Raw genomic sequence first — 26,143 nt, 5'->3', positions numbered from 1 at the left:
CCTCAGATCTCTGACGAAGGCATCTTGGTAATGTTTTCTTGAATGAAGAATCTGTACACTCTCTGCCTCTGGAAAATATCCAAAGATTCGCTAACGCTTGCGAACGCCGTAGATGAGAAGCCATTGAATGGGCGATTTACTGGGATAGTCCAATTGGCCTAACAATGACCTGAGTGCTCGGAGCTGTGGCTCCCCCTTATAACCTAAACTAAACTCCATAAGGGTCCGCCCCAGTGCCACTCTTGTGGATTATTATGTATTATGGAGTACTGACGCTAGACTTCCCTACTGGTGTGGCTTCCATTGGTTTCGCGGACGACATTGGTGTGACAGTTGTTACACGCCTCCTCGAAGAAGTCGAACTTTATGCAAATGAAGCAGTCTATCACATTAAATCCTGGTTAGAGAATGCTGTTCTACAGCTTGCAGAACTTCTAGGAACTTTCTAGAAACCAATTAGATCGCACTCTTGACCTTGTCCTCTCTAACCTTCTTGTACGTTATTTTTCCCAATCCCTTCATGCTCCGTCTTACGTTGCCCCTGACGCCCATCATCCTCCTCTCGAGTTCGATGTTCAGATATCCCGACTCCACTCTCCTGTCGATCGAAAGCCTACCAAGTTCAACTTTCGTAAGGCGAACTTCGAAGGTCTGAACTCAGCCCTGGCGTCAATCAACTGGGTGGGTCCCCATGCTTTCTCCATTTACATGTGATCAAGCACTCAACACTTTCTATACCATATTATCTGATCTTCTTCCTTGTTACGTTCCCTCTTCTCCTAAGTGCTTACGCTCTTACCCCGTCTGGTTCACCACTGAAATTCACAAAAAACTACGTCAAAAACAGGCTGCGAGAAAGAAGTTCCTGTCTTCTAGAAACGTTGCTGACTTAGTTTTTTTCAAATCCCTTCGTTCCTCGATCAAATCTTTAATACGTAAGTCCAGACACGAATATTTGTCCAGCGTGGAAGACTCACTAAAGCGCGGAAATCTGAAACCTTTCTGGTCTCACATTCGCAACTCCCGCTGCCCCGCCCAGTTATCCCCTCCGTCCACTAAATTCTCTGGCTTCTCTGCTAACTCCCCTCAACGATCTTGTGATTTACTCTGCCGCTACTTTTTGTCAGTCTATGTTCCTCCTCCTTCCTCCGAATCCCTCCCGATAGTAGATGTAGCCTGCTCCGCATCGCCTACCATTCCCCTTCTTACTCCTATCCTTGTCGAATACCTCATTGGCGAACTTGATGCCAAGGTCGGACCTGGCTACGATGGTCTTCCAAACCTCTTTTTGATCAAAACTGGTAAGTCCATCTCCCTTCCCCTATCTCTTATTTTCAACAAAAGCCTTGAAGAGAATCATTTTCCCAGCTTGTGGAAAGAGGCTCTCATTATCCCCATTCACAAAAGTGGCGATCGTTCGCTTGCCGAGAATTACCGTCCCATTTCCCTCCTCTCCTCCTGTTCCAAAATCCTGGAAAGATATGTCAGCGACTGGTTGTCCGCCCACTTTGGCCAACACATAGTGAAAGAACAACACGGCTTCGTTAAACGTAGGTCCACTGCCTCCAACCTGCTTGACTTTACAAACTTTGTCGCCAAATGTCTAAATTCACGGCAAGAATACCATTTACACTGACTTCGCGAAAGCCTTCGACACTGTAAATCACAAGATACTTCTATCCAAACTCTCGTCCCTAAACGTTCCCATACCACTTGTTTTATGGCTTGCCTCTTACCTTTCCAACCGATCCTACCGCGTCTCTTTTGACGGCTGTACTTCCCGCTCCTTCTCCCCCTCTTCTGGCGTCCCACAGGGGTCTATTCTGGGTCCTTTGCTATTTTTATTTTTTATTAGGCGTAATGGTTGACCAGAGGCTAAACGTCAGATCGCATGTAGTGGGTCCAGCAATTAGGTAGCAACGCATGTAACATCGGAGCGCTGACTGCGGGGATGCTACCAAATATAGGTGGCCCAAGGCCGAGCCGTCGACTCCTTATTTCGAGGATGGTCAGTTCGGTCCTACAACAACAAATAAGAGAAAGATTGGAGCTGCGTATCGAATAAGGGCACTCCAAACATGTTGCGCCTACAGGACAATCTTTAATGCAGCTTGCGTAGAAGCAGTCCCGATTGAGATTCTGGTGAAAGAAGAACAACAAATTTACGATCGAGCGTACCTTACCGAAGAATCTCCTGCCCGTCGGCGACAGTCCACCCAAACTGAAATTATCGACCTCACGGCGAAGTAGGTTTCAACCTAACACAGTTCTTGAGCGGACACGGAGGTTATCGAGCATATCTTTATTGATTTGGGCATGTTGATTCGATATATTGCCCAAAGTGCCCCAACATTGCTGAGAACGCAGAATACGTTTTATTTCATTGCCCAAGATTCGCAGGATTGGAAATTATTATGCAACCGGGGAGCACTTTACACCCGAAAATATGGTGAAACCAAAGAGGACATGGACCGAAGTCGAAAATTTGGAGAAGAGTGAAAGGAGAAGAAGGTGGTGGTTTCAGTGGGTAAGACTTCACAATAACCGAGCCTGCGGTAGCTTTCCACCTTTTACCCGCAAAAAACCGGCTTTGGTTTCGCGTAAATCCTTGTCTTAAGCGCGAAACCTGCGGTTTCCGGCTTATTTGCAAGTTAGCAATGTTAAGGATCTGGTTGCACCTAGATTTCCCTCCACTCAGGTCTTGGCAAATCTAATTTTTTAGACTTTTCAGGGCATTTCCAATTGAACTTGGTACTATTTTTGTCAAAGTTGTCGCACTATTTGATCCTTTAACCAATCTTTTTTACTGATTCAGTACTTGATTATTTCCATCTTTTCATAGGTTTTTTTTACTCAATATGGATAACTGGTCCTTTTTCCACTAAAATTTCTTTAGTAGAAAGGTTCCGAATGCAAGCAAACAAAGTTTGTGTATCTTCGAAAAGTATCTTTTGTGTATATTGTATCTTTTACTGTCGAAAGAACTTCAAATGCCGAATTGCTCACCGAGTATGGAGCAAAATTACAATATAAATTCCCCCCAAAGTATCTGAATCTCGAAATTACCCATTGAAAATCAACGGAAAGAAGAATCACCGCCCAAGATGTAACACGAGCTGTTGTAACAGATTCTAATGTTATTGTTGCAAGCCTACTTACGAAAATTGTTATAAAATTACCATTGAAGTATCTGAGCGGCATGAGTCAGATTGAATGAGGGGGATCTGAATGAAAATAAAAGTTACTTGGTCGGTAGGTAGTTGGCGTGACGTGCACCGTCTGATAGCTACCTGCGGCCCACAAGACGGTAATGGAGTTGGATGGAGTAAGGCGCACGCTGCCCCTGGGAGAAGCAAATGAGAGTGAAACTGTTGTCGATGACTAGTTTGCGTGGAATGTTTAGGAATTGGAACGATTAAAGCTCCGCGAAAATCTTTTGGGGCCTGGTTGGGGCAGGCTGAGGCTCGCGAGTAATGTCACGCGCACTGGCCTCACTTTGAACTCAGCTGCGCTTCCCCCAATGGAGCATGTTTGCACCATTGTCTGTCTCAGCCACGATAGTGTGTGTGCTGCCCCTAAAAAAGCGGTCTCGGCGTGCTACTATGACGAGTCAGATGAAACTGAAAACGTATTGAAAATGTAGATAAAACCAAAAGCTTTCGATTTTACTTTTATTTTTCCGTGGGGTTTTGGGGATATGGAACGAAATTTCAGTGGATGATACGAGAGACCGAGGCAAAGAAGGGGCGAGTGTGTAGGTTGTGCGATATATGTATGTTGGTCGCAATGTTGGAGTGATTACACTATGGTGGTGATCATTCACAGTTCCCCTCCGGCCCCCCTGCGGATGACGCTTGTAATTGGGGCTGTGGGGCGGCTGGGAGCTGGGCGAACTAGGGGTCGCGACCGGGGGAGTGCAGGCGATTCGAAATGGAAAATCTCTTCTTGATTGTGAGGTTTTCTCTGGCCGTACGCGAATTGAGGGGGAGGCACAAGTTCGGAGCTTTGTTAACATGAAAATTGTTAATCCAAAAATATTAATAACAATTTCGAGACTGGGCGAATGGCGAGAGTGCCGAATGAGAGCGGTGGTGCGCGCTTGAATCGCGTTGAGTACCAGGCAGCGTGTATACAAGATACAGGCCACAGATACAGAAAACGGTACAAGCAAGCAGACAGTGCACTAACGAAAACAGTACAGTGGGTACATACTACGTACGCGCGCGGACTTTTGTAAAATTGTGTGTCTTGAAGGCGATTGGAGTGAGGCGTGTGGCAAAACCTCCGACCCAAACCCAAAACCCCGTGTACGAAGTAAAGTCAGGCAGGCAGTGGTGTTTTTTGGATTGACTCTGACGGCCGCTATATCTGAGTCCTAGACTGCTTCTTGCTAACTTTACGTTAGTTAATTGTGATCCGCGTTAGCCGCTAGTCGTGTTTTCTCATAGAGGAGACATTGACGAAACTCTTCTGTATACATTTCAAATAATTATATGAAATAATTGAGTAGCAGAATCGCATAAATAATATTATAATATCCTCTTATGAATTTCGTTTTCTTTCAACGTTTCCAATCAATCTTTTTATATATATATATTTCTGCATTTCGGATTGTCACGGGAGAAAGCATAGTTGAGTCAACTCGTTTGTGCACTATCCAGTTCTAATCGTTCTAATTGTAAAAATCTAATTCTTTGGAAAAGTAGTGAAACGGGTTCTGTGTGGGATTTCAACAAAAATTTACTGTTGAAGAAAAAAAAAATTTAAAGGATATCGGAAAGGATATATGTGATATGTAGAAAGGAAAGATGGTGCTAAAAAATATTTAAGTGAGAAGATTCAGTGTTTATTGAAGGTTCACAGCGTGAAAACCAACCAAGGATTAAACTATTGTATTGCTCTATAACAGCAATAAAACGAACGAAGTTGGTTACCTCGTCGACCAATTTTATTGCTCCTGTTCATCACTTTGGATTATTACCCATCAACATCACCACCTCAGTGCAATACGGGTTCTAGTGCAAATAAGGTCTGAAAAAATTATGTTGACAAAGTGTCGAGTGAAGTTTGCATAGAGAGTATTGCTTACACTTAGTGGTATCAATATCAAAGGAATCAAAATGAGAGTGGTGTTCCGCCTATAAAGTCCCTGATTTGTGAATTTGGAAATGAATGTCATTCCAAACTATTTACTGAGAGATTATTCCAGTGTTTATTTACCTACAAACAAGTAAGGGTCGCAGGAAGATCTAGATAGAGAGTTGTCGAAAATTGTGCTAAGATTTGGTTTCGGTCTTCACTGTAAAAGTTAATTTTCAACTTTTGGCGGAAAAGGTGTTTTCATTTCTGGCACAAGTTTCTCCTAATTCGGATTTTTGGCATTATAAAATGCTTCGAATAGTGACCACAAATTGGACATTGCTTCAACATTACTGGCTGGCGGTAATAAAAAGTCAAACAAGTTCATAATAATAAAATAAAAAAATAAAGGAAGAAAGTAGTGAGAGAGTAGTACAGTTGTTGGATAGAAAATATTAAATAAATAAAAAAAAAAACAAATGATTATTGTGTTCAAAATTCAAAGTTTAGATAGTTGAAAAAAATAAATTTAAATATTTACATATACATAAATATAACAAGTGCTGAGAAATTTTAAATTAAATTTGAGTTCGCGAAGGTGTCAAAAATTTTGACGGAATTAGATCAAAAGATAAAAGCTCCGTGCACGTTTGGCTTAAACGTATATTTTCATATATAAAAATCATCCGTCCAATCTAGACATAACAAAAAAAGATTTTATTTTGAAATCACCCCCAAATTTGAAATAAGCACCACCAAGTTTCATCTAAAGAATTCGTAAAAAATGTTATTAGACATGGAGCAGCAACAATCGACAGCGTCGTTTATGTCGTCGCTCAATATATCGCCGTTCTCGATGAACCTAGATCAGCAACCATCTAGTCCGGCGCACGGTACAACATCATCCCAGTCGTCCGGACATAATAATAACAACAATAATAACAACACGAATAATAACAATAATTCCGGTAATAACAACTCCAATGTTGATACGCCAAACAACGGTGGTGATGTCTCACCACCGGACTATTCTTACGCGATCGGAAATACCAGCCTACATTTGGTTAATAACAACAATAATAACAATCCCGGACATCATCATCAACAGCCGCATCAACAACATCACAACAATCATCATCAACAACAGCATCACCAACAGCAGCAACAATCTATGAATCAACAACAGCAACATTATCATCATCAGAACCTCCCCAATCCGAATTTCTCTTATTCCTACATATACAATTTCGATTCACAGTACATTTTTCCGACAGGTTACCAGGATAATACCTCGTCTAATTCACAACAAAGCGGAGGAGGTGGTAGTGTAAGTGGTGGTGTCGCGGGTGGTATCGGTCCAAACAGTTATGTATCCTTAATACAACCGTCGATCGGACAAAGCGGCGGTGTCGTTGGAGGACATTCGGTTTCGGGTAATTTATCGGGTGGACCGGGTATCGGTGGTCATGGTGGCGGTGGGGGTGGTATAAGTGGCGGCGGCGGTGGCCCACATCATGGTGTTGCAGGACAAACCGGAGCCTTGCAAACTAGCATTTCGGAACAAACCGATTTTAAGTACCTATTCGAGGAACTATGTCCGGTATGCGGTGATAAAGTGAGCGGTTACCATTATGGACTACTTACATGTGAATCTTGTAAAGGATTCTTTAAAAGGACTGTACAAAATAAGAAAGTTTATACGTGCGTCGCGGAACGTCGTTGTTTGATCGATAAAACTCAACGGAAGAGATGTCCGTATTGTCGGTTTCAAAAATGTTTGGATGTTGGAATGAAGCTAGAAGGTAAGTCAAGGAATCATTTATCCTTTTAAAAATTTCAAAAATCAATCAAACAATCTAGACCAGGGTATGTATCTTAGTCCGAATTCGTCTCAATTCAAAACACTATTGATTTTTCAACTCGTCAAATACCTGCCAAAAACTAGGTTCAAAGAACGGCCCAAAATGTCCCTAAACTCAGTACAATATAGACTAATTGAAACCGGCATTCACCTCCTGTACATTCAACTATTTTAAAAGATCAAAAGGAATGTTTTCAAACACCTTAATTTTGTCAACTGTCACCGCCTTCATAACAACATTTATCGCTTTATGACCCAAAGGACCCACTACTGAGAAGAGGTAGCACAAAATGTTTAGGGTTTTTACCTAAGTGACATGTTGACAGGACTTTTTCCAGTTTCACCAGATTTTATTGCAACTAATTGCCTGAAAGTGATTTTTGGAAAATGATGTAAACTGACAACTACCCAAAGCAGTTTTGAAGAAAGTTTTTCAATGTGTTGTTTTGGATGATCCTGCAGTTATGGCTGTAAAATTATGATGTTCAGGAAGAAAATTGTCCTTAGGTAGTGAAAGAGATTTATTGTACTATTTTGAATGGAAATGCTCTAAAATTGAGTAATTGAGTTCTGATTTATGGCCAAATTGGTCTGAGTTCGGTAAAGTCAAAAGAACTTTAAAGCATTCACCTCTTTTTTTGTCGAACTAGAAGACATTTCGACTTTCTTATTAAGGTTGTTTGCTGGAATGTTTCCTTAACTCATTATTAAAAATTTCGTCTTTTCAAATTACTGCGCAATTTTCGGAGAAATATTTTGTTGTTAGGTTTAGTCGGCTCCCTCTTCGGTTTGCTTTATCTTTTTCGTCCCCCGGTTTGGGTTTCTCTTAGCCCGTCTAGATTATGTAGACTTTTTTAATAATTTTCTGTGTTAAGAGCGATCCATTTATAATTTGTCGGATCAAAAGCTAATTTGAGTTTTAATTTTCAAAATTTTTGGCGTAGAAGTCCAATATGGGTCAACTTTGCATCAGGGTATCTTCAATCGGAATTTTAAAGGGGCTCACAAGTTGTGAAAAACTGATTTCATTTAACCAAAATAGGAAGGCGCAATTTGACAAATATTACGCTGCTACTATAATTTATTCGGTCAGCCATTCTTTACTACTCAAATCAACAATTGAGTCTCAATTTACACTACGGAAATAAAATAAACAAATTTGCCCACCTTGCAGCTCTTTCTACTCCAATTTTTCCGTGACATCATTAGAACAAACCATAGTGAAATAGAAAACTGAAAATAACAAAAATACTATGATTCAAATCCACTTTTCATATGTTTACAAACAATTTTCGGCCAGGTGAAGCCGAGTCAAGAAAAAAAATCCAAACAAAACCCACCCAACACAAAACATCGAAAAAATAGCCAATGTCGAGAAAAAATAGAGTAAGCAAAGAACATTCACAACAAACATACACACTCCTTAACTCTATTTTTAACCATGGTTGCACTACACGGAAGTGTTTTTTCATTTCTTAAAAGACATTAATATGCAGATTCCATTTTTCATATTCACCATTTTGTACATTGCACATTCTCTTCTCTTGAAATTTTATATTATTTTCTATAAATGGTCATTGCAATGTATTCTGTTGGATACAGTTGTACTCGTATCTAAATTTCATATTCGTCTGGAGTCAAGAATGAATCATGAAGTTGTTGATTTTCTATTGCGATTGTTATAATCTTTTTTGATTAGGAATTATCAGCTACTATATCATGATATCTAAATGGTATTTTGTTTACTTAATTCTTGAGAAAATGGAAGTAAAAATCATTTAGAATGTCTACGACATTTCGAAAACGACTATGACGTCGATGCATAAAATATTTTAAAAGTTTTCCATTTATTTTTAACATCTGGTCATTCCTGTCCAAACGTTACGGAATTGCCCCACTGAAAAATTCACATTTTCATGTCATTTTTATGTTGGTAATGCTGTTCCTTTACTCCATTTTGTCATAAATGTCATTCTATTATGACGATTGGCGGTGACGAGATGAATTTATTGTTGAATGGCTTCGTCAATAAACAAAATTGTGGTAATTCTACTGTTGTATATGTCGTCCTCAGTGAGTTTTAGTCTGACTAAAGGCGAAGACTAACAATCACTGAGAAAGATATCGGTATATGAGAAATAAAAGTCTTTTTCGACTTTCTAGGCAAAAATAGTCCTTATTCTCCGTTTTCTAACTAAGATTGACGCATCTGAGACGAAATCAATTCTCAACAGTTCTAGGCCCTTAAAAGATTTGTCCTCTTGCCTAGATTTTAGTAAGATCTGACATGAAACCTATCTCGGAAGCTCTAGAAGCTTCGTTTGCATTCAAGGAACTTATCCTTTGATTTGTATCTTATCATTGTCGCATTTGAGACGAAAATAAATCTGGAACTGTTCTAGAAGTTATTGTAACCAAAAAACTGTCCTTTTTGTAGTAGGATAGCATCAACTCCCAAAATTTGAAAGGTACAGTTTATTTATTGAGGGAAAGTTGACAAATATTACTTCCAAAAGAATTAACAACGATTGACCACCAAGATCATGTGATTTATTTATTAAACCTTTGCCTTGGAGATAATTTAGTTTCCTTCTCTTTGTCAATAACCTTTTCCTTGAAGATACTTTCTACTTTCTACCCTTTTCCAGTAACACTCAAATCCTATTGCTTTTATCTCATTCTAAAAATCAATCGCTCCTATTGGGAGATCCTATACAATTTCCCTATCAAACTTATCCCAAAATCCATAAAGTACATACCAAAATTTTTGATGCGTAATTAAAGACAAAACAAAAGCAGGTACCTATCTGGCTTTAGAAAAACTGTTTTGATCGAACGCTAAGCACTGTCTAGCCAACGAAAACCCGGGCTTTTATCGTGATCTCTTTTTCTTAAACATTTTTTTTTTCTCTCTTTGAAATTGTCTGCCGGAAAGGTCAACTTTCGGTATTTCTGGGAATTCTTTTGAAATGGGCAACAAAAGCTCTTATAACATTTGAAAATAAAATGGATTTTATCAACAGTTATTTTATGGATAAAAATAGAAAAAAAAGATGATGCAGTTGAAAAAAAAAATTGGAAAAATGAGATAAACCCTAAAATGTGGAAGAGAAAATAAGGTAAAATATGTTGAGACGAACCGTCTGGGATCATATTGGGAATGACCAAAAAGGAGCAGAAAAATCACATCAAAGAATTTTTCTCCTAGATTCTGATTGCCCATTAATTCTTTTTGCCAACAAATTAAACTATCTTTTCTGCCCTCCAGTGCAATATCGAAACCACTTAGTTCCAGCCTTTTGAGTCAGGGTCCAATCCTCATTCTCATTCACTCAAATACCAATTTTGAGAATATCTCCGCGGTGCAGTCTAAATAAGTCGTTAACCTTAAAAGGGGAACTTTCCAGAATTCTTTCAATCTCTCCTATCATGTAATTTTCACTAATTCCACTAATTAAATTTAGCTTCATAAACTAGCTCATTGGCGCCCAGCCCTTTTAGAGGTTTTAGGGTAAAAGTCATCATTACCTGGATTGTAGAACCTCTGCGGTATCTGTCCAAAAGCTCCAGCGACTGCTTTTTGGAGTCCCCTTCCGATTTTAATTATTTTCCTATAAGAAAAAAAGGATCAGAATTAGTGGTAATGGCCCATATAAGGTTCAATGAGAACCATGAAAGCGTATTACCAAAGCTGTGCAGAGGGTGGGTCAAAATTTGCTAGTTAAGCTCCTCTATGTCATTTGGCTTTCCGCTACTGGAAAAATTCTCTCTCTCTCTTTTTTCCTCTTTCATTAGTTGTTGAGAGTAGAGCTAGGCTGTTCGGAGCTCAGAGCTAATAGCAAGCGATTCCCTTCCGATCACAATACCAACCGAGTGTGCGACCGTTTTTGGGCTATCAAATCGTTTCATCCCCGAGCATTCTGACTTGATCTTGTGACCTTTCCTTTCATTATCATTTTCTAGGTCATGATTGTTGTACGTCATTCATTTTTCTGCTCCAATGACAACTCGTGTCTGAACGGCTCTCTCAGTTGATTGCATACGCAAATTCAGTCTAGTATATTTTTGGCATTTAGATCGTCTGGCACTCGCTTATCGTTAATCCTTTCAAGGTATTTTCTCAAAATACGCATTTGGTTTATTTCCAAATGCGGCCAACTGATCGTACTCCTAACTTCTTCCTAGTCTTGAAATTGCCAACTCATTCGTCACTTTTCGATTCGTTTGGCGGTGTTGGGAATACGGGCTTATTCAGTATCTCTCCCACTTTTTTCAAGCCAAAGTCCCCTGAATCATAGCACTCACTAGTGTTCGCCTGCATTGCCACAAAAATCTCAGCGTTAGAATATATTGTCTTCTCTTCTACCAATTAAACTACCGTGAAATCTTCCACCCGATAAGGTTGACTGTTCTGAATCATGAAATATGCTTAACTCTGGAACCCTACCATCAAACCTCTACGACTTGCCTTTTTGACTTTAACCTTATCCTTCAAGGATTACTATTTATGTCCTGTACACTCCATTTATGGGGAATAGGATACTCACATAGCTTATACTTTCTGCTTGTTATGTTTTACCAGCTTGATTTTCACTGAAACTTGCTCAACACGCACGTTCGAGACCCTGAGAGTGCATAGTCCATAGATTTGTTATATAAAACAATTTGGAGGAAAATGGAGATAAAATTCACCAGGAAAGGTGATTTGCGGCTTCGTTGAGAGTATAGGTGACTCCCCAGATTCTACCCCACCTTTACCTTGGGAACAGTGTGATCGCAAGTCGTAACCAAGTGTCAGTTTCGCTCTTTATCAATTCAGAAATAGGACAAGTCTCTGAACTATAATTCGCGAAAATTCGCAACCAACAGCTCGCATCATCTGAAGGGTGGCTTCTGTATTCATGCATTTTGCACAACTGAGAGATCTGCGGCCTTAAAATTGGAAGGGAGGGAGGCCCACTTTCCTCAATTAGTACAGTCTAACATTAAATGTCTGAGAACTTAGCGCTCCGTCAATCTCATGACCAAAAAATCAAATTCGGATTACAAAAATTAGGGGGAATCACTATACAAAAATTTGCAACTCAGAATTAAGGGCGAGTGATAAATTTTTAGGTTGTAGTCCTTTCTTCGTTATTATTTTTGGTGGCTGATCCTGACAAATGATACCTTTGAGAGTAAATTTCATCCTACAAGTGTCGCAAGTATTTTTTCAAATTCCTCTATGTAGGTGGCCTATATAAAGGTATTCTTCTACGTTAGTTGTTTACAGAAACTTCTTCATTTAATTTTGACCCTTATTTCCGTTTGAAACCCTCCCCTCCTCCCCTTTTTCAATTACTTGAGTTTCATTTCTTTCCATAGCGAAATTGACTCGACGAGGTCAGACCTGCAACTTCTCCCGGTCCTAAGCTCGGTTCGGGTGGAGTTAAAGTCTTTTTAGCGTATCATGTCGTCACTGTCCCTAGCAAGGATTTGGAAGTCTTTCCCAGACCCAGCTTGTTATCGTCAGCGACTGCGTCTTCTGCTACTACTGAAAAGTAGCAGCATTTCGCCATTTGCAAAACTAAACATCGGGAATCCCTTTTTTGGCCCTAGAAACTCAGACGCTGCAACGATGGGCTCCGTTTTTCTAGGTTTTTTTGTTCGTTTTGTTTTTTTACACAAACGTCGAAAAAAAGAGTCCTCCGCCGAAGGAAATCCTAACAATTTGGTCCAGAAGAATCAGAAGAAATTCTATTAGGTTGTTGCAAATGAAATGTCGGATATTTGAGTAAAATTTCAAAAAACTATAACTTTTATGAAAATTAATTTTATTAGTCAAAATAAGAACCAGCAGCTTCAATGCACTTCTCCCAACGAGATACAAGGGCATTTATTCCAGTTTCGTAAAAGTCTGGGTTTCTAGAGCTAAGAAATTCTTCAAAGGCACTTTTGACAGCTACTTCATTGCTGAATTGTTTCCCCGCCAAAAAGTGATCCAAATGCTTAAAAAAGTGGTAGTCGGTTGGCGAGAGGTCGGGTGAATATGGTGGATGAGGAAGAGTCTCATATCGTAATTCATTTAATTTTTGGACCGTCATTCTGGAAACATGAGGTCGGGCGTTATCATGGAGCAGTATCACTCCATCTCTGTTGACCAATCTAGGCCGCTAATTTCTCGTGCATTTCATCAAGTTGGGCACAATATTTCTCTGCATTAATTATTTCACCACGCTCCAAAAACGAATAATGAATAATTCCAGATGCAGACCACCAAACAGTTACCATTACTTTCTTCGGGTGAAGGCTCGGTTTTGGCATGTGTTGTGGAGGCTGATCGGCATCTAGCCATTGCGCTGATCTGCGGCGGTTGTCGTATAATATCCACTTTTCATCGCATGTCACTATTCTGCGCAAAAAGGGATTGTTCCTGTTGCGGTTGAGTAGAGAACTGGATATTTCCATTCGCAGCGCCATGTTTTGCTCGTTGAGTTCATGCGGAACCCACTTATCAAGCTTCTTCACCTTTCCAAGCTGTTGTAAGTGCCGAGATACTGTCGAATAGTGTACGCCTATTTTCTCTGCAATGTCACGAATCGATGATCGGGGATCAGATTCCACTATCAAACGCAACTCGTCGTTGTCGATCGATGGTCCTGGGTGTCCACGAGGTTCACTTTGGAGGGTCATGTCGCCTGATCGGAATTTTTCGAACCACCGCTGTGTCGTTCGTTCGTTTGCTGCGTCAGCTCCAAATGCTCTGCAAATGTTTCTGGTTGCCTCCGCTGCGTTGTGACCAAGTTTAGATTCATATAGAAAAAGTAGACGTTTTTGACTCCCTTCCATGCTTTTCTCTTTGAGTTTTACTTGGAACTTCAATGACGATTGAAACTGAAATGACTCCTTGATCGAACGAACGACTATTTATACTCAATTATCCCATACCACCAGAGTCACCTTGCGGCAGTTTTAAACATTAAAATCATAACTAACTTCACTTCATTGAAAAATCCGACATTTCATTTGCAACAACCTAATAAATCGTTTGAACTGGAAATGTCAAGCTTACTCGTTAAATCAGGGACACTGGCAAAAGTCCATTTTTTGGCGTATTGTTGGAGTGGTCCACTGAAACATTACCTTCGGGCAGCTATCTCAAAAGGATCAATGTAAGTAAGGTTGATAAGATGAATTTTGGCCGCAAGCACTCAGCCTAATATAGACCCATGGTAATGTCATCTGCGAACTTATGCATTTTTCGGACCCTAAAAACGTCCCGTAAAGGCGAGGAGTGTGCTGATTTTTTACTAAAATGGCCGTTGTCAAGGTGCCTTCGCATTAGATCTGACGATTCAATCCTCTACTTCGTTCGAAGTGGTTAATTCAAGTTCCATACTATCAGGAAAACAGGTGGGGTCACTGGAAGATAGAGGATAAAAATGGTCTATGGTATCCAGATCGATGTTAGTAGCTTCGATAAAAAAAGGGAGAGTTCGTCTGAACGAACGAAGTGGATACAAATTTATTACCGGACTCTAGAAGAATATCACTGGCTGTAGATTGCAAGGCACCATCACCTGATCAGAAGAAAAATTATTACTTTCTTCAGATTGTTGAAAATAAAGGACTAAATGTGCTCTTGTGTTACATGGGTCAACACATGTCACTATTTTGGTATACCTTCTTCCCAATTGGCTCAGCTAAAGACAAGTTAGTGAACGGAACTAAGCTGTGCATTGGCTATTTCAGCTATTAGCACTCACTACCCTAGCCTCGGACTGATTTACCAAGTTGACTACATTTTTGTTAACGAATTGAGGGACCCTCACTTGGCATCTATTTGAGCTCCGACTGGTCCAAATGAAGACTAACTTGCTCCCACTTTTTTGGATTCAGAGATCCCTCCTTTTGTTCGATTTGCAGTTTCAGGTATATCCTATGTCTATGGAAAAAACCCCAAATTCTAATTCATCTTTGAAAAAATGTTCCACTTTATATGCGCATCTTTTCTTGTCAATTTTCTTGATGCGCCATGTCTGCAAATATGCTATAAAACTGCACTCTTTTTAATAGGATAACTAAGAGATTGATGACCAGAGGCATATGTGTAAATTTTATGACAGCTGGGATCCATTTTGGAACCAAATTTAGTTTCTGAGATATCGGTATGCAGCTAAGAAAATACAGTTTCGCTGAGGCAGATGGGATCTAACGCAAAGTTTCTTGTCCTATAATTTCCCGACATAGTTCTAATGATGTTCCGTGCTTCTGGTCTTAATTTGCCGACTTTGGTTCATACCATATTTTTGAAGAAGTATATGCTAATTATATTTATGCAAAACTATTTGGCAAAGCAGAACCAGAATCAACATTTCCTAGTCCGTTTCAAGATCAGACTCCCATAACTGAACTGGGATTCGAACCCAGAGCAGCGAGATTGAACGGTGGATGTCCATTCGCCGGGAACCGAGTGCCTGTGTTCGTTTGGGGTTTGTCTTACTACTGTGAGCGTATCACTTGCACAACTGTGCAAGTGGCATTGCCGGCAAATGAGAGTCCTCAAGAGTCCGATACTGTGTGCATTTGTTGGAAGCCCCCGTTCACGTCAATGCCATGTTGTAAGCCCCTAAATAGCAACAGCAAGCAACAGGATTGAAACACACACGTTGGGAGGAGTAAAGCGTGAATGAAGAACGAGGTATGAGAGAGTTCAAATGTAAAAACTACTCAGTGCCTAACCAGTCTGAAGTTGAGAAAGTTGGGCCATTGCATATGAATTGCAAGGTAGTTTCCTTCTCTTCCACGCATTGGCTACATAGAGCCGAGGTCATTACGCCAATTTTTCTTATGGGCTAATGTAAGGAGCAACATCCCGTTAAAGAGGGTTTTCATGCCTCCCCTTTTAAGGGATAATCGAAATATCGGTCCAGGGGTTCCGGGTTCTTCCACAATGATTTCCGTTTGCCGGCAAAAACAAATCTTGAGAGCTAATCCCATATCTAGCGGGGAAATCCGAAAACAAGTGGCCAGAGAAGGGGATTTTGTGATGTCCACGTTTGACTTAAGGTTTTCGTATCCCACGTTGGGCGCCGTTTGTTAATATCAGGAGGCAATTCAGTATTTGGCAGAAAAATGCATTTTAAACAGAAGGATCCGCTGAACTATTATGACGGTAAAGAAAAACATCGGTGAAGAGTATTTAATCACATTTGATGAGGCCCATAGCAGAGGGGAGAAGGGCGGTTAGGTTGGTTAATTTTGGTCTACCTAACTAATTACATTTTGTGTTTCAAAAAATGTTGCCTTTCGGTATATTCTAGTGACCTCCAGGAAGGTTCGCTCAGAAAATATTCAAATCTAGTCACTAAGCAAGAGATTCAAAACGATGACGATTATACATCGATTCAAACCCGGGATATCTTCCGCCATTGAGTCATGTTACGTCTCTATCCATCATAAACCACCACAAGAAGGCCAACATTCTTTTCACAGTCTTTCCAGAAGGAATTACTACTCATGTTTAGCAGCACGCGAGAGCTTCAGGAAGTCCAACTGCTTTTGTTTTCAGCTAAACTTCCAACTAATTCTCGATAAGTGTCTTTTTTTTTCTAGCGTTTGCTAGGTCCAAATCTCTGGTCGCTAGATTTTATCTCCATTGGCTTTGTCCGCACTCTAAGCTTGGTCTGTGTGTAAAATCTGGTGGTATCACCTCATGAGAAACAACGTGACGCGTTGACAAATTTATTATTCTATTAGGGAAATTACAATATTTATAAGTTGGGATTTATTCATTGCGAATATTTACACAATTTTACGGTTTATTGAGAAGACTTTGGGGACAAAAAACGATTTGGGTTGGATTAGAAGATGCACCCTCGGAAAGGGGACGAAGGTGAATTTACTGTTGTCAGGCGGGAGAATATGCAGCCAGAAGAAATGCATTATGGAAGCGATGGATTTTTTGTTTGGGACTTTTTGAATTGGGGCTTAAAAAAGTACAAAGGTTGGTCCTCTCTAGTAATGACTATGCTAAATCAGAAAGTTTTAATAATGGCGGTCATCCAGGTTGGAAAATCGGTATCGCATGGGAATTTTGAGAAATACTAATAAAAATTCTTGGAGTTGAAAAAGCAACTTTGGGAGGAAGTATGTATTATAAAGGACAAACCCGACCCCAGAACCATGCTGAAAGGCGAAGAATTGGCATTGAATTCAAGTTTGATAGTTTTCAGGCAATTTTTGGAAAAGCTGCATGTCAATTTCACTGTCAAAAATCTCGATCAAATTGTGTCAAATCGTCGAAAAAATAATCCAAAATACAAATCCAGATGACACCTATGTGTGATGTAAGCTTATCTAATCACCCCAAAAAGAAGAAATCACCGAGCCCCCAATAAAACCATAACGCACAACCCCAACCATATCCACCTTATCAAAATGGGGCAGCTAATCATTGCTTTATCAATTGATACTGTACTAATTTCTTTTGATGATAACCTTGAACGAGATACTTATTTTTGCATCTTTTCAGTTCACCTTGTTCCCAAAACCTACTAAAAAATTCAAAACAATCATGTCGGGATTATTTATAGACGTTTTACAAGTCTATCGTATGTACAGGCATTTCGATAATTCCTTGCGGTAATTAGGAAATGTGGTAATACCTCGTGTCTATTGGATTTAGTGAAAGATTTTTCGATATAATCGTGGTCAATGTTTACTTTCATTCGTGGAAAAAACGTAGAATTTTATGGATAAGGTAATGGCGACGATTTTTATGGGTTTTTTTTATCTCAGGGCAGGTGATTTTATGATTTGTTTTTGGTAGTGTAATGGACGCTTGGACTTATTTTTATCATGGATTCAAAGTTTGGGAATTTTTGATTTTTGTAGAGTGATCCTGGAATTTTTCAAAGTATCTAAGATATTTTTGGAGTGGGTTCAGTAGCTGGCCTTTTACGTGAAAAGAAAACGAAGGGGTTTAATTTGGTAACTACATGCGGTATTTCGTGAGTCAGTTTTTCCTTCCTCAGTGTTTTGTTCCTTCTGGGGGGAAAGGATGGACTTATGACTTGCGGTTTGGTCCAGGGCACTGGCAACTCATCAGACGCTGCCTCATCTTTCCCATGGGAGCAACGTGACCGAAGTGGTTACAAGTTGGCATTTGCTCCCTTCAAAAACACGTCATGTGTATGAATTATAATGAAGGCAAAGGAAGAACTGATTCCCGAAATACTGTGCTTTTTGAATAAGGAAAATTTCAGCCGACAAAGGAAACTCCTTTTTCTTTTCATGTATCTAAGATGCTGTAAACTATGCAGAATTCATGCATGCAGAGGAGCAGTAGCGTAAATAGGCTATATGTAGCGTCTGATCTTCCTTACTGATTGACAGACGGTCCACGGTCTATTATGCAAATCCTCTTTATCTTTTTTGCCCTTTTTCCTGGACCTTTCCCTATAGTTACCAAAACCGCAACAAATGTCCTACTCCCGTCCAAATTGTGTTTCCTGGGTGGTCTCTCCCCCCCATCATCCATTACAAATCGAAAATACCTCAAAGTTCAACCAGCGTTCATCCCTTATATCTCTGGATCTCCATAGTAGCTATTCTGCGAATGCCTAATTATAGTCATATCCAGAGGCACCTCCAAAACTGGGAAAAGTGATACGGAAAACGAAATTAAGGAAGATGTACAAAGCGCACTTAATAGTCTTCCTCCCTAAAAATCATGTGCCAACACTTACCATTCTCGATAATTGTTTACATGATGAACCCTTATTTTCAGGGATCGTTTCCCACCGAACAACAGTCAGATAACAACTTCTCCCAACGCAATGCAATAACAATCAAACAAACAATTATTACAGCATGTCGTTATCAACATTCTTCGTTTTGTTGTTGTTGGCCTGACTGCTTCTATTACCGTTTACCGTGGTATTTGTTATGTTGATTTACTTTTGCTTCTTTGCTTCGTCATTTTTTTTATGTTATTTTATTTCTACACATTGTGCCGCTTCCACTCTCTCGCGCGCCCATTGAATTTCGCAATATATATATATACTGGATATAGCCCCCGCAAGTTTCAAAGACTTGGCGAAGCATCACCGCTAGAGCTTGGGGGACCGCTCGTTGTGCGGTTGTTGCCGAAAATCCTGGCCTACATTAACATGTACCACACGGATACGTCGCGGCATCGAGCAGCATGATGCCAAAGGTTCGGCATCGGTACCGAGACCGGCGGGATGAGAGACAGAAGGTGTGCGGGATCAGTAGCAAAAAAAAAACGCAACAAAATGTCGCAATATTCCAGCTACACGTGTTACAACCTCCTAAAAATGCCGACTAATTTTCGCAATGTATTTGTGTGAGAAATGCGAAAATTGCGACTCCCTCCTAAAGCCGATGATGCACTACTCTTTTCGCAATGCTGGTCTCTTTGTCCCATCTTCTCCCCCTCGTCTATTCTTCAGATTTTTCCAAAGTATCTAAAGATGTTAGGATCCCGAGTTTACTCATCTGGTTAGAGCTTTCCTCAGTGATTGACTAAGATTGCGCGGGAACAGCGTCTTGAAGAGCATAGTGCCGGTTGCCCCATCGTTAAGAGTGGCTACTCCCAAGGTTCCCCATACGCACCCCTCCTCACTTCCAAGTATCTTTACTAACCGGAAAATATCTTGTATCTCTCAAAGCTTCCATGGCTCGCTCCAAGCCACTATACTGCTTCCATCTGAGAGTAAAGATACTGAGATAGAAAATTGGGGCCAACTGCGGCTTGAAGCAAGCATACAACCTGCATGGTTGTGTAAGTGCCGAAATGTGTCAATTCCACATAGTCTATAGAGCCTACTATATCTACATAAACAAATCTACCACCATTCCGTAGATACATCCATACATACATATGTTAAACATGTTGCATTGATTACGACCGTGTACCGTAAAGTAGGTCATGATTGCGCGATGGCGCTAGCCAGGAATGCTTGGGGAGCAAGTGAGATGGAGACCGGTGAGGCAAATTAAAATAATACAGAAGAAGTGAATTGAAGGAAAACATGTCGAAAAAAGAACCGTGAGGCAAAATAATGAAGAGATTCCCCCCGGCTTCAAGCCGCAAACATGCCGCCCTCTTGACACTTCGGTGCTTCAGGACCCATGGTATCTTGTTAGTGTTTGAGAGACGCAGCGGCATGGTTTGCCCAATATATTTCAGAGTAATCGAAAGTTGCCAAGCTTTTTACTTTGGGTTTTCTTCTCCACACACTTCCATACCGTTTAGTTTTTCACTTGGATTTGTGTACATTTTCGATATTGCTCCACTATTCCAAATAACGTAACTCACAATGCCAACTATGTGTAGCTCCACATATGAAAATGATGGATTTCGACGTTTTTTTTTCGACCCCGCTTTTTTCCAGCTTTTGGTAATTATTTACCTAATACCCAACAGCATTTTTTTTACATCATACTCAGCTCTACATTTCCACCATATGGACATGAGTTTTCCACATTATACGCATAGAAGTGACGCCTAGTTAGGGAAATGGGAGCGTGGGAATTCATCGGAAAACCCAAAGAGCATTCCGGGAGAACTGCACTCTTCTCCCTGGCCGAGATTTCGCGGTATCCACTATTTGGTACCATCAAGCATTTGGCTAAGCCATTATATGATTTTGACATCATTCCTTTTCGACACTCACAAGGGAAGCCAGAATTTCGGGCAGGGAAAACTGTCGGGAGTGGAGCGCCAGAAAAATATAAGACAAACTTGAGGAAAGCTTTTCGGAACTGGGGCATGTTCGTGTAGATTGAGGTAGTCAATGGGAAGTTTGGACTAATTATTTCTGTATTTTTTCTTCCCGTTCTGTTTTATTTATTTATGTCAGTTTTTTTCCTCCATTTGATTCATTTGAACGATAGAAGAGGGGTTGTTGGGCATTGGTTTTGGTTGTCGGGTGCTGACCCCCCCTTCCGGCACATGTGCATGCTTGGTTGTGTCGGGGTGTTGCGACGATGACGAACTGACTGCGTGTTTTGGAGAAATTCAATTGATAGACACTTTTCCTTATAGAATCAGATATTCCAGAAAGAAATTAGTTTTTGGATAGCAATGAAATATGGGTGACCCAGTTTTTATGCTCTTTTCACCTTGTCTATTTTTAAATATGAAATTAAGTTTTGTTTATGAGACGCGGCATTCGTGAGGAGGATGGGTGGGAGTTGAAAGCTGAAAGAATGGTTGAGCAATCAATGATTTGTTGTATTGACAAATTGTTCGTCTCTAGCGTTTTCGAAAATGAAGATACAATGTGTATTCTGTTTGCTTGAAAACACCATTTGATGGCATTAAATAAAGAGAAATATATTCATGTCGATGGGGCTCAGATTTGAGTGGTTTATTGATTTTGGTGTTGTGCCAGAAGTTTCTTGTCTTCTTAATTTTTTCATATTTGGGTGAAGTGTTGAAATTGATCGAGTCGTTTAGGAGAATTTGAATATTGAAGAAGCTTTTGCCAGATATTGGCTTCAACTCAAAATATCTAATAATATTTAATGTGAGGAATTTGTTCCTTGGGAACATTGGACCAAAAAAAAAGAGGACGAGAGTTAGTACTCATACTCACTTTCCCCCCACCTTAAAAAAAAATTGTGTCAATGAATACAGAAAATCTAGGACTTGCGAATAAAGCATTTTTTCAAATGGAAAGCGTATTTTCTTGACGGTCATTTGGGTTATATTTGAACTGACAACCTCATTAGACTCCTATGTTAATATTCTAATATTGAAAAAATTTCAAAATTTTAAAAATGATTTCTAAAAATTCGTCGCTTATTCTATGAAGCTCCCCGGGATTCTTTGAACTTTTTTTGCTGGTATGCATTATTGACAACCTTGCCTAAAGCATAATTCAGATTCTTCTACGAGGCTAGTAATCGTTCTAGAGACAGTACCTGTGCTGAAGCACCACCCACATTAAAGTAGCACCTGCTCTGAAGCAGCACTAAGTAAGAATAAAATTCCCGCTGCGATAGTATCCGTGCTAAGATAGCACCCACGTTTAGGTAGTACCCGTATCGCGGCAATACCCATGTTGGTGTAGCACTGTTACCAGTGGCCGTGTTATACCAGAATGTTCAGTCAAACATAATTTTGTATTGCAAGAGGAAAACACGTGAGAATTAAGAGAATTGTCTCGTATTACATCGCGTTTTGAAGTTTCCACTTTTTCGTTTTGATGGCTGTGATACCGATGACAGTCAACTCGGATTAACAATTTTAAAACACTTGTTTTCAGTATCAATTATTTTTTCAAAACATTGTTCAGTTTTTAAGATTTTAAGGAAAAATTTGTAAAATTAATTTTCCTATTTAAGATACTTTTTATACAATTTTTCGAATTTTTCAAAAATTCTTAATTTTTTTTTTATCTGGAAAAGTTGATGATATTTACATGTTTTTTATTTTATATTTGATGTAAAACTAAATTGACACAGAAAAAACAGCAAATAAATAGACGTATTTTTTTCAATGTTTGAATTTTTTTTTTTGCAACACGATCGTGGCAAAATTTCAGAAAAAAAGTCTTATCCCTTTATTATTAGTAAAAGAATGTTCTTCTTTTTCTTCTTCAGCCTTTGTCCCATTCACAAGCGGGGTCGGCTCGTCGGTTTTGCCATTTGGCTCTATCGAATGCCTGATCTGGGTGCAATTTTGAGGCTTTCAAATCCCCATCCAGCGTATCAAGCCACCGTTGTTTCGGCCTGCCTTTTGGGCGTTTACCATCGACTTCGATGTTCAGACCAATCTTGGCAAGTGAATTCTCATTAGCACGAATTGCGTGACCATACCATCGAAGACGCCTTTCTCGCAACTTTTCCACGATCGGTGCAACCCCATAACGATCGCGGATATCCTCATTTCGGATGTGATCTAAACATGTGACGCCACTAGTCCAACGTAACATCTTCGTCTCCATTACCGCCAGACGCCGTTCATTGTCAGAACCATAGAGAGCGACAGGACGGACGACATTGCGGTAAAAGTAAAAGAATGTTGAAGGAACATATTTTTTTTAGAAAAGCAGATTATGTAAAAGTGAGGTCTGCCGAAAGGCGATGGGGGAGAAAATGGGAGAACTCCTCCGCGAGAGATCTTCTCAAGAGCTGGGGATAGAAACCTTCTTCAAATTAGGGATAATAGTGGGCCTATACAATGTTCATCTCTGGCTTGAATTTCCCACATAAGTTTCACCCCGTGTCTGGATTTCCCCCTATGGCCTTCGTTGTACTCCATCATTGTTCTATGAAATCTCCTCTTTCGATAGTTTGTATGCTTCGTGTTGGTTTCGGTTTCGTTATCATCACTTATTGCTGGGTGCAAATAATTAGCCTATAACGAAGGGATAACACAAAAGTAAACACAGACATCCGTGACCAAGCAGTAATCGTATCCACAAAAACGGAAAATGTTTGCAGTGCGCCAGGAAGGCCGAATTGCTTTGCACAACTTTAATTTGGTCCAACTCTACTTTGAATTTTATCGTTGATTTGGCATCAAAAGATCTCAATAATTGTTGTTGATTTTCCGCAGTTATTTATTTTTTTTTTAATGAATTTTTTTCATTTTATAACTCCACGAAGACGAAGAGATTTTTTGGTTAGCTCGTCCATCTCAATAGAACGTTTGTCCGGAGATTCACCAGTGGTTTCTAGACTGCTGTACTCGCAAAGGAGAAAGCTTTCGAGTTCGTATAGTCATAACTGGTAGGACATAGGTCCATCACTATATGGCTGAATCGAAACAAGCGAGTAAAGAGGCAAAAAGACAAGAACCTGAGACCTGCGCGAGTAAAGATTGAAACTCGATTGTTTATGAGAAAAGTCCTTCCCTTTTTTGGGGAATCCAAAGTTATATTTTCCATGGTAGCTCAAAAGTATACTCTGGTTTAGTATTGTTGTCGTGTTGCGTTGGTGGAAACGAAATTTTTCTTAATAATACATAGGGCGCACTTAACTCAAAAGAAATAATAAGGGATTCACTACCATCAGCTAGATCATGCACTAACCCAGGCTTGTCAGCATGTGGCCCGCTTGTCTGATTAAAGGAAGCTCTTCAACGTAAAAAAAAAGTGGCGATCAAGAATTATACTCTTTACTTTAATTAGACCCTTAGTTTTTCATGATGTCAAGATTAGGAAGCACATTATTGTGAACCGCGAGAACGGAGTTTCAAACTATCCGAAAAATGGCGAAGTTAGGCCACTTAGGATGGGCTAAGTGCGGCTCTCGTTTGTCTCCATCTTTCTCCCTGCTGCAATAACTGTCGGTCTAACACCTTCTTTCTGTCACGGCCAAACTCACTCCAGAATATGACTGGGAGCGAAATATTCAAAAAATCAATCAAATCTCTAAAGAAAAACTTTGAAAAAAGGCAATACCTGTTCACTGTGAACTCGATAATATCGAATTATTTCGTCAATTGTCAACCATGTGTAAGAGGATCCTGACATCTCACCCCGCACATTCCCATCTTTAAAACAACAATATTTTCTGTATATTTTGTAGGCCAGCTGGGGAACATCCTTATTGATCTCATCTCAAAAGCTCAGTAGGTAACAAATCTGGAAAGTTTGGTGCAAATATTTCCATTATGAATAAGTTCGAAGCTGGCAGAACCTGGCACAGGATCAAAATTGTTCATTAAATGATAAGTTTGAAGCAAACTTCAAGTCTTAGGAAGAATTTTTGGCTATAAAAGCCGTTTTTTTTTCGAAAAATTGGCATTTTAACATTTTAACAGATGAGGACGTTACCATCAAAATTTAGCTTTATGGTATTTCCGGCTTTATTTTTGTTTTGCTTGGTGAAATTTAGGTAGGGGCAAGACCATTTATCTGCTTGCAAAATAGAGTAAATTGAAGCCTATCACGACTTGTATTCGGTGTAAATTGTACTTTATGACCACTCCCAATTCCGTTGAAAAGGGTCCAATTTTATGTCACTACCGCCACCAAAATCCTTGTACCAGTAATCCTTGAAATTGGCCGTCGCAATAAGGGTGAAGCCGTTCTCATCACACTATCATTCAAGTTTACTTATGATTTGACGATTGTTCAATTCCTGATCATAATAAGCTTCGATTCGACCCTTTCATGAGTAAAAGCTTTTTTTCAACTTATCTTTTTCCCCAGTGGTTATTTATTTTGAACGGGTATATAGATATTTCTGGAACAACTTATTTTTTGCTTCAGTGCTATACGTATAATCTGCGTCGATATAATTAAGAAAATCAATGGTAGTAAATAGTCCCTTGGAAAGGCCAATATTACCGACAACATTCCACTGTTTTTAGGTAGCTTCATTATGCCGTTGATGAAATCTGCTGTGGTTTTTGGGTAAAAACTAAATTGAGAGGTTTTTGAATTCTTGGTTTAAAACTAATTCAATGCCTCCACTTTTTCCTTCCTCTCATTTGCTTGGTAGACTTTAATTTTTTGCTTCGGAATAAGCAATTTTCAGAGAGTTATCTCTTAGTGGTTTAACATAAATACTTGCCAAGTTGACTTAATCTCACGGTCTTCTTAAAACACAGATTGATTTTGTGACCACAATCACAACCCCGCTGAGACAACCACAAGGCTACCTGTCTGTACTGAGTGCATGGCTCTGTTTATTCATATTGGTGGATGCAGACCCACCTAAATCTCCACCGAATTTTGGAGTGCGGTACCCGTGTTGGAAAGCAACACCACGTTTCAGGCCCAAAGGTCTTTGTTCGCTTGAACGTAACAACAACCCCCATGAAACTCCCACTAGGGGACCAACCGCTATAACCGAACTGAATGTACATGAGATAGGAATTCCCCTGAAACATAAATTCAGAGGGCTAGCCCGGTTCTCATGGTACCAGTATACCTTTGTTAAAGTTTCGTTACCGAAGCCACTTCAGATAAGCTTCCGTGCCGGCTCGGGTCTGATCGTCTATGTAAGCCTTGGAACTTTCACCTACTGCATCACAACCAGCAAGTCATAGTGATCACAGCATTTCCCGGTGCCACCAAGTGGTGGTTCTCCTCGGTCACATGGATTTGGCCTAGCCGACAGGGTTACTGCCCCTTCTTCCTCGCGGCCCCTTCAGAGCACATCCAGAGAGCGAAATTTTGGAACAACACGGTGGATGCGCTAGAATTTCCAAACCAGTTTTCTAATGAATTTAAAAAT

The 26,143-nt window shown here is 39.9% G+C and overlaps 1 protein-coding gene across 2 annotated transcripts in view; it reads left to right on the top strand.

Annotated features, from left to right (window-relative positions):
• LOC119649831 (nuclear hormone receptor FTZ-F1) overlaps positions 1-26,143 on the top strand; it is a 491,622-nt gene that overhangs the window by 268,140 nt on the left and 197,339 nt on the right. For both annotated transcript variants that reach the window (XM_038052174.1, XM_038052173.1), the window contains exon 3: positions 6,354-6,881. In XM_038052174.1, the coding sequence (XP_037908102.1) occupies positions 6,354-6,881 (528 nt within the window). The remainder of the gene's footprint in view (positions 1-6,353; positions 6,882-26,143) is intronic.

Source organism: Hermetia illucens, chromosome 2, assembly GCF_905115235.1.
Source record: "Hermetia illucens chromosome 2, iHerIll2.2.curated.20191125, whole genome shotgun sequence".
Taxonomy (NCBI): domain Eukaryota; kingdom Metazoa; phylum Arthropoda; class Insecta; order Diptera; family Stratiomyidae; genus Hermetia; species Hermetia illucens.
This window is presented reverse-complemented; position numbering and strand designations above follow the sequence as displayed.